Source organism: Triticum aestivum, chromosome 7A (assembly GCF_018294505.1).
Source record: "Triticum aestivum cultivar Chinese Spring chromosome 7A, IWGSC CS RefSeq v2.1, whole genome shotgun sequence".
In the NCBI taxonomy this organism is placed as follows: domain Eukaryota; kingdom Viridiplantae; phylum Streptophyta; class Magnoliopsida; order Poales; family Poaceae; genus Triticum; species Triticum aestivum.
Genome location: NC_057812.1, coordinates 518,084,008 through 518,092,989, shown reverse-complemented (window position 1 = coordinate 518,092,989; position 8,982 = coordinate 518,084,008). Strand labels below are relative to the sequence as shown.

Here is an 8,982-nt window from a genome sequence, read left to right as displayed (position 1 = left end):
CGTGAGGCCGCAAAGTGATATGAGGTGTTACAGGCTAGATCGATGTGACATCGAGTCGGGGTCCTGACAGCTGCATATTTGGGACTACAAGTTAAATCGCATATATGGGATCAGGAGTGGTATTCAGTTATCTAATGAGCCTGAATATTGTGTAGAGAAACTACTTTGTTCCTTTAATACTCCCTCCATTCGAAAAAGCTTGTCCCAACCTTGTCTTTCAAATGGATGTATCTAACACTAACTTGGTGCTAGATTCATCCATTTAAGAGACAAGCTTTTTCGGACGGAGGGAGTACTATACTGAATTTGTGAACTAGGAAACATTCATCTTGGCGGCGGCGCCAAGTACAAGAAATTGCCGAACTGAAACTGAAAAAGAACTCTAAATATTAAGGGGACAGAACCACCAGATCAAGTCAAGGGCCAATAACTCTGATACTGTTTCCCATATGCCTGGTGAAATTGCTAATGGCGTCACCGTAGTCAAACTGTTGTCCAGGATATGCAACACAGCAAATACTTGTAGGGGCATGCATTTAAGGTGTGTTTTCATCTTACAATGAAAGACTGAAAACAAGTAATGTGGAAGCTCGTCGTACTGCAGGCATGACCTGTATCTGTATGAGACAACTTGTTATCAATGCACAGCTTGATTACTCACTCGAAACACAGGTACCAATATGGAGTAGCATATTGTCGGCACCCCGACCGTAGATTCAAGGACACTCACTTTGATGGAAGATTATTTTGACCGTAGACCTGGAATGTTGCTCAGCCCCATCTTTTTAAGGATAAGCTTAGTCAGTGCTGGAGGATTGTTGAGCCCCAGACTTCTACTGAACTCATTAGCCAGCGATACAAGCTGGTACTTATCACGGCCGATTTGCTTATTCGAATTATAGTAACCAAGCCATGCTTGATACGCAGATTCCTTATCTTTCACCTCCACATGTGCAAGAGCTTTCTCAACCTAAAACAAAAATAAAAATGTGCAACATAGCATTATGACACATTGAACTCATCAAATATTTTAAATAAATTAATGACAACATTCCATGCAGATGGCTGTCTAAAGTAGGTTCATTTTGCTACTGCCCTCCACAGTTGCGCTTACAAAAAAACATTTCTACCTATTTCGTTGTTTCATCCTATTGTGTGCCTTAAAAATATTGTGATGGCTTTCCAAACATTCGTTCATTTTGCTACTTCTACATATTCATGGCTAATGTGATGTAAGATTAACTAGACAGATATTTGCGAAAACGTCAACAGAGGGAAAAAAAACAACCGGAAAACGATCAGAACCAGCCAAATCCTGAATCAAAGAAGGGTCTAACACTTCTTCAGATAGTGCCATTTTCTATCATCCATATGTCCATTGCTATTTTGCATGTCAAAACACCAACAATAAGTTGTGCACTGGTAAAGGAGCTACTGTACCTTCCGTTTAGTGTCCAGATCAATTAGTGGTAGTGTTGCCTCTGTAATAGGCAAATCTTTGATACTTCTCAAGAAGTATTCTTCCCATGGTGCCAACAATAAGACTCCGCTCCCCTCATTACCTTTGCGGCCAGTTCTACCAAGACGGTGGATATATTGCTCCCTGTCACTCGGAACACCCAACTGCAATGACCATCATATCAGTTCACTCCGATTTATAACAACATGCTTAAGGACACAAAGATAAGCATGTTCATATTTAGTTACAACTAATTATTTATAGTTGCATGTGGAAGATATCTTTCTGAGTGGTTGTAAAGAGCAAATAGAAAAGAAAATTATTATCTACCCAATAAATAAGAACATAGACAACTACAATACAAGAGGTTGGTTACCTGCAGAACTAGTGTGACATTAGGATAATCAACACCCCTAGCAGATACATCAGAGCTAACAAGAATAAGACCCTTTGATTCCTTAAATTCTTTTGATATCCTGGTTCTGTAACTTTGTGGCTTTCTGGAGTGGATCTCACGTACGTTCAACTTCAGTTCAGACAGGAGTTCAGCAACAAGACTAGTTACTTTTGCTGTTGTACAAAACACAATCACCTGCATTTGTCTTGTCATAAATCTGTGTATAGTAGTGACTAGAGAAGACACTGCAAAGTCAACAATTAAATTACCTTGTAGTCAACATTTTCCGAAATATGGTCTGTTAAAAGACCATATAGGATAGAGAATTGTTTATCTAGTGGCGCAACCAAATGCATTTGTTTCACCTGAATATGGTAATAGTAAGCATCATGTTGGATAATAAAAAGCAAAGTTGAAGCAATTAACAAGTGCATGGTTGAGAATATACCTGTGAATGTGTTTCCTCACTTCCTTCTTGAACAGTGTTGACAAATTCAAGATCTCTTTTCATGGCAACATGACATACTTGACGAACCTAGAATTAGTACAAATTCAGTATATGTTGACCAAATAAACTGATTGCTTGAGTGGGTTTACTCAGTATACCTCATCTGGAACTGTAGCAGAAAATAGGAGTGTTTGGCGCTGTTTGGGGAGTGCAGCTACTATTCTCTCGATATCAGTTCGGAACCCCATATCTAACAAGCGGTCAGCTTCATCAAGAATAAGGAATTTGACGCCCATCAATCTAGTAGCAAATCCTGGTGTGTTCTCCATATGATCCTTAAGCCTTCCCGGTGTAGCTACCAGAATCTGCATATTAGCATTACTTTCAGATCATGACATGTGACCATAGGAAGAGCAAGGATTATTCAGCGAGCTATTTCCAATCACCTGGCAAGGGTTTGTGTGCATGCGTTTCTGCTCAAGAGCCATCCTAGTGCCACCAATTACAAGTTGTACTCCAATTGATGGATGGAATTTAAGAAGTTTGTTAGCCTCTGCAGCAGCCTGATCAGCAAGCTCACGTGTCGGGCACACAACAATAACACTAATAGGTGGTCTTTTTTTATCATGGTCATGAGGGGGCAATTTGGAGACAACTTCAATGGCTGGAAGCTGAACATAAACAATGGTGAATTATAAATTGAGATCGAATGAAGCCCTAAATAATTAAATACAAGAAAAATATCAATACTCAAGCAGGGTATTCACCAAGAATGCCACAGTTTTTCCGGTTCCTGTCCTTGCTTTGGCCAGGACATCCTTCCCTGCAGAGAAAAGGTTTGTTAGTTTGTCAGCAATGACTAAGATGCAATTTAAGTTATGATATTTTCACAGTTGTGTATAGCCAAACAAGGCACAGTTCAGAATTAAATATTGTCCAGGTTGTCCTCCCTTCAAATCAACTAAAGGTTCGCATCGTGTTTCTTGTGCCATAGTAATACTTCTGTCAAAACAATTATTTGCAGCACAAACACACCAAGTCCATCTTCAATGTCCAAGTTCAGTGAGGTTGTTTCAGTTATATTTTTAATCAGAAAGCTCATAACTAATTGTTGTAATTCAAGAATTTATACATAGGCTGTTAAAGCCAGCTGAAAGATTATTACTCAAAATTTCAGGAACCTATACATAGTTTATGTTTTCTGAAGCTTGTATAGACCTTATAGTTATAGGCTGTTGAGGAAATCGTTAACCAGTAGCTGCTCGGTTCGCTGGCGAGTAGGGGATTAATAGGCTAATTGGCAAGTTAATCGGCCAATTAATCAATTGATTGGATGATTTATTAGTTTATCGGCTACTCAGTGACCCTATGGGTAGGGATTAATCGGCAAGTGAACTGGTTAATTGGACGAATTCTTGACTACTTATATAGCTACTGAGAAACTATGGGAAGTATCATCACTATAAGGCCATATGGTCAATTCCACTGATGTGTTTTAATATTAATTGTTGCGTGTTGATTTTTGCATACAGTAAGGAGATTCGGTATAAGTGACCTATAAAGGAGATGAACAATTCACTCATGCATGCTCATTAGTCACAACTCCAGAATATTGTGCTTTTTCCTTGAAAAGAAAACTATGTTGGCAAGACTGAAGAGCATGAAGCAGAAGTGAATGAAGCTGTGGTGAGTGTTGTGGTGAGTGTGCATATGGGCAATGCTATCTATGTACTGAGTTTTTGGGCATGTTCTGTTTAATAAGATAGCTGAGCTGTGTGACTGTTGGATGTGTGGAGCTATAAACAGAAAGGTTTTCAAGAGGGGTACTGTAAACTAAGTATTGGTTAATATAGAGGTATTTTTGTGTTCTCTCCCCCCAGCATCTTCTCCTTCACTGATCCCCAATTCCTTGTTCTGTCCACAATACCTTTGTGCCTCAGTTGCAGTGACGAGACATAAAAAAACTGAGGGTGGTGGTTGGTGAAGGTTGAGGTGGGGTGAGTGGGCTATCAATTGGCTCTCCACCCTACAAGTGTTCATCATCTCTCAATTTAGCTTTCCCGATAATCATTAAATACAGGGTCAACGCACTTCCATATTTTTTCTGTAAGGGTGTGTTTTTATAACACAGAAATGACTACAAGCAGAACAATCCTTATGAGTTCCAATATAATATGGTCTAATACCCTATTCCTCCTGTCAGTTATCGAAGTTAACCTGCTAAATATTTGAGTAACCAAAACATGGGCCATTGGACATCGTGAAGCAGTTACTTATTTTTGTTCGCCACCTCAGCTCTTCAAGTCCATCATAACAAAGGAAGTGGCATCGGTGAGTAGTGCAAAAATGCATGTGAAGATAAGGGAAGGAAATGAAGCCAACTAAGCGAATAATAGGTAGCCTTTAGACATCATGGGCCCAGTAAAATGAAAAGGGTTAACCAAGGAACGGTGGAAGAGATTTTTAGAAAATGGGAGTTGTGGGGGTATATTTTGGAAAATGAAAAGATAAAATGCCTAGAAGGAGAGTGGTAATGGATAATGTTCGTCCCTTTGTATAGCCTGTGAGTCCTAACAAGGAAAGATATGCATACCATAAAGTAAAATCATAACTGTCCACGTATACAAACAGCACGGTGTTAACCTTTAAGTATAATAGGAAGCGTGGCCTCCTGAACTGCAGTCATCCGTTCATACCCAGCAGCTTTAACACCTTTTAATGTCGCGGGAGAGAGAGAACATTCATCAAACCTGTGATGTAAAACAAAAGAAGATCCAACAGGATAGGGCATTAGAGATTAAAAGGTTGCTCTTAAATCTCAATACATGTCTGCAACTATTTGGAAAGAATGCAGATGGCCAATTAGAGATCATAAGGACGTAATAAGCCAAAACAATCCGCCCATAATCATAGCACATGGCTGACTATAGTTTCCATGAAACATGTCATTTCATAGACCAGGGTATCACAAGCTGCAGAGACATTGAGCAAACATAATTATACCAAGTTCTATTTTAATATACAAAAATTGCTGCACCAGCAGTAATAAGAATCAGCTAATTTAGCAATAGAACAATTTGTTGCCCTCAACACTAGGCTACAAATGTCATATATTTTCCTCGTCACATGGTGGGGTCACAAAATAACAGCTTCAAAACTAAGATAAGAATCATTAAGCAACTTAAATTATGGTATGGTTGAGAAAATAGACACTGCCTCCATTCACTGCTGCAAGTAAGTGGATTGTTATTGACAGGTCATCATGATTTAAAATGTGCATCCTTTGTGCACTTCCAGTACAAAAGCCAACTAATGCAGCTAGATGAAATCAATCCTGATTAAGTTAGTCATTAAGAAGATAGTGATACTTGGATAGTACTCCCTCCGTTCCAAATTACTTGTCGCGGGTATGGATGTATCTAGATGTATTTTAGTTCTAGATACATCCATTTCTGCGACGAGTAATTTGGAACAGAGGGAGTAGTCAGTAACAGTTTCTAGTAGAGCATGACTCTGAACAAGATATATTGTCTTCACTGGCCTAAGGTCCTAAAATTTATTAGAATTAAGGATAACTTTCAATACAAAAGCCAACTAATGCATCTAGATGAAATCAATCCTGATTAAGATAATGATACTTGGATAGTAGTCAGTAATAGTTTCTAGTAGTGTGTGACTATGAACAAGATACATTTTCTTCACTGGCCTAAGGTCCTGGAATTGATCAGAATTGAGGATAGAACAATACTGAAGTTTCTAATAACCCACCCCACATTCAAGGATCATGGAACCTGTTACACTATGATGAAAACAGACCAAACCACAGGCAAATACTAAATATCTGTTTGCACTTCCAAGGATAGGAGGCTTTGCGGCCAAGTTGGAGGCAACTATAGAAGTTCTTATTAACTTCGCATATGATAAGTAAGTATAGTGTTAATTGGGATGAAAGTGATGCTATTTGTTGAACTAACATTTAGGCAAATATCGCAAAAGTGAATAAAAAAGACCCGAGATAGCAAGCAGTCATTCACGCGCTTCACAACTCAAATATATGCATGACCTAACATATATCTATCCTATGCACGGATATATGATCACAAAGTAACAATCTAACTAGTCGCCATAGAGAAAAGAAAACAAAGTACAACACATACAGAAACATTCCATAACAATGGCAGGATATATTTATTGTGAATTAGAGAAAGGTTGAGCAAGAGCTACCTTCTCTGACTCAAATACGAATCAGCACCTCTATTATCTCTTGTGCCCAGTACAGTCTCCTGTTCAACTGACTCAGAAGAGACAGATTTCTTAGCTGCACTGTTCACTAAATCCTCCTGGCCAGAATCATCACCAGAGAGACCATCCTCAAAACCTGATGGCCCATCATCCTCATCAACTTCCCCTGACTCACTATCATCCTCTGATGAACCAAAATCAGACATTTTCCGACCCTTTGACCGTCGATCACCAAAATCCACATCCCTGACTTTACCTCCTCTACGTGATCCCAAACTCCCCATCTTCTCTGCTCTCCCACCACGATTATGCCTTCCACCAGAAGCTCCAAACTCAATTGCATCATCATCGTCGTCGTCGTCGTCGTCATCCAAATCACTTTCCGTACCTCCTCTGCGTGACAAACTTGACATCCTTCCACCACGGCCACGAATTCCCCTGGGAGACCCAAAACCAACTTCTTCACCACTGTCATCCTCTTCATCATCCAGATCGCTTCCCCTGCCTCCTCTGCTTGACAAACCTGATGCCCTTCCACCACGGCCTCGTCTTCCCCTGGGAGACCCAAAACCAACTTCTTCACCGCTGTCATCCTCCTCGTCATCCAGATCGCTTCCCCTGCGTCCTCTACCTGACAAATCTGCTGTCCTCCCACCACGACCTCGTCTTCCCCTGGGAGACCCAAACCCAGATTCTTCATCATCCAAATCACCATACCTCCCTCCCCTTTGTGACACACCCGATGCCCTCCCGCCCCGGCCACGCTGACCCCTCGAAGACCGAAACCCAGCCTCATCACCAAAATCACCTCCCCTCCCTCCTCTCTGTGAAAACCCCGAAGACATCCCGCCCCGCCCTCGCCTTCCCCTCGCAGAACCAAACCCAGATTCACCATCATCACTGAGATCAGAACTCACCACCCTCCCCCTCCGATCAGAGCCAGGCCTATCGCCCCCGAACCGACCACCACGACTATCGCTGCCGAATCGACCACCACGCCTGTCGCCACCAAACCGACCACCACGACTATCGCCGCCGAACCGACCACCGCGACTATCGCCGCCGAACCGACCACCACGCATATCACCGCCAAAATCCCCGCCGCGTCTCTCTCCGCCGAACTCACCACCATCAAACCTCGACCTCGTCGGCGGTCCCCCCGAATCCCTCCCTCTTCGGCCTCCCCTGGAGGCAGTGGGTTTGCGGGTGGAGACCTCGCGCTCGTCGCCGCTGCTAAGGCCAAGGTTGAAGGAGTCGGCCTTGATGTCGCTGACCCAGTCGCTGAGGTCGGCCTCGTCCTCGATTAGGCTCCGCGCGGCGCCGCCGGTGCGCGAGGAGAGGAAGCGGGTGCTGATGGGAACGGCGGCGCCATTTCCAGGCGGGATGGGGTGTGGGAGGGAGAGAGAATCAGCACGGCGGGCCGCGGAGAAGGAGCCTGCCGCGGCGCGGCGGAGGAAGCCAAGCAGGTGGTGGCGGCCTCGCATGGCGGAGATGCGGGGTTGAGTTTAGGGTTTAAGGGAGACGGCGGCGTCTCGGGGCTTATGGCATTTTGGGGAGGCTTTAGGTTCAGGCTCTCAAGAGGGAATGCTGATCAGAGATTCACTGAGCAAGTTGCAGTTGATTTTCGGTGAACTCTCGTGGCCGTCCGATTTTCAGATACGAAGAAATTCATTTCCAGAGAGATCTGAGGGAGGATCTCCTCTCACGGACAAATTCCCTATTCTCGTTTTTTAATTAAATAAAAGATAATAAGATCTATTATAAAAGTCCAAGTACAAAGAATGTCAAATATGATAAAAATTACTTGTATCAAGATTTGGAAACCACCGAACGGTCACTACTATCGTCAAAATGAGCCGCCAACGTGCCATTATCGCCGCTCCCTTATCTGAACCAGCTAGACCTTGTCGATGACAGTCAGGAAGTCCCATAAGAACCAGCGCCCTGGGCCGCAGTCATCGCCATTGAACCCTTGCATAGATCTGAAACACATATCACCAAATCTCGTCACATGATGAGAAACCTAATCTCACCACCACAAAAGAGACGGCAAGAATCCACATCGGGTCTCCATCGACTACGTTCAAACAGACGAACTCATGGAGGATTGAAGTTCGAAAGACAAACTCGAAGAAGAAGCGTCATCATCCGCCCGATCACACCTACGAGGGCTAAAAATCCTAATCTAAACTACTAATTGAAGTGAAGGCACCAAAATTCTCCTCCCCGCCACCCGAGCGTCGGAGCGGCATGTAGAGGAAGGGTTCATTGGTGAAGTCTGAAGGGGAAAGTTTGCCCTAGGTCGGGTTAGTGGAAGAAACGAGAGGAAGTTGCATAGCTCGGCCACCTCCAATTCCCGTTTAAGTTGGAGTCTCAGAGCCAGAGCAATGCATCACAAAAGAATTTCACGTCTCTAAAACAAACATTTTAAATGTA

The 8,982-nt window shown here is 42.8% G+C and overlaps 1 protein-coding gene across 1 annotated transcript; it reads right to left on the bottom strand.

The window, feature by feature from the left end:
• Nucleotides 1-286: 286 nt before the first annotated feature.
• Nucleotides 287-8,201, bottom strand: LOC123147931 (DEAD-box ATP-dependent RNA helicase 31). The gene is made up of 11 exons (XM_044567263.1): nt 6,529-8,201; nt 4,948-5,054; nt 3,072-3,127; nt 2,751-2,975; nt 2,463-2,669; nt 2,305-2,391; nt 2,126-2,221; nt 1,836-2,051; nt 1,441-1,623; nt 731-970; nt 287-617 (listed from the first exon to the last, which is right to left on the bottom strand). The coding sequence occupies exons 1-10, from the start codon at nt 8,028-8,030 to the stop codon at nt 743-745; spliced, it is 2,907 nt and encodes a 968-aa protein (XP_044423198.1). The 5' UTR covers nt 8,031-8,201; the 3' UTR covers nt 287-617; nt 731-742.
• Nucleotides 8,202-8,982: the final 781 nt, after the last annotated feature.

Bases quoted from the DNA above. Each gene is read 5' to 3' on its own strand.
- LOC123147931 (XM_044567263.1), bottom strand. From the start codon at position 8,030: ATGCGAGGCCGCCACCACCTGCTTGGCTTCCTCCGCCGCGCCGCGGCA. The intron at 5,055-6,528 runs GTAGCTCTTGCT...TTTACATCACAG, and splicing joins TCGTATTTGAGTCAGAGAAG to GTTTGATGAATGTTCTCTCT. The intron at 971-1,440 runs GTACAGTAGCTC...TTTTTGTTTTAG, and splicing joins ATCTGGACACTAAACGGAAG to GTTGAGAAAGCTCTTGCACA.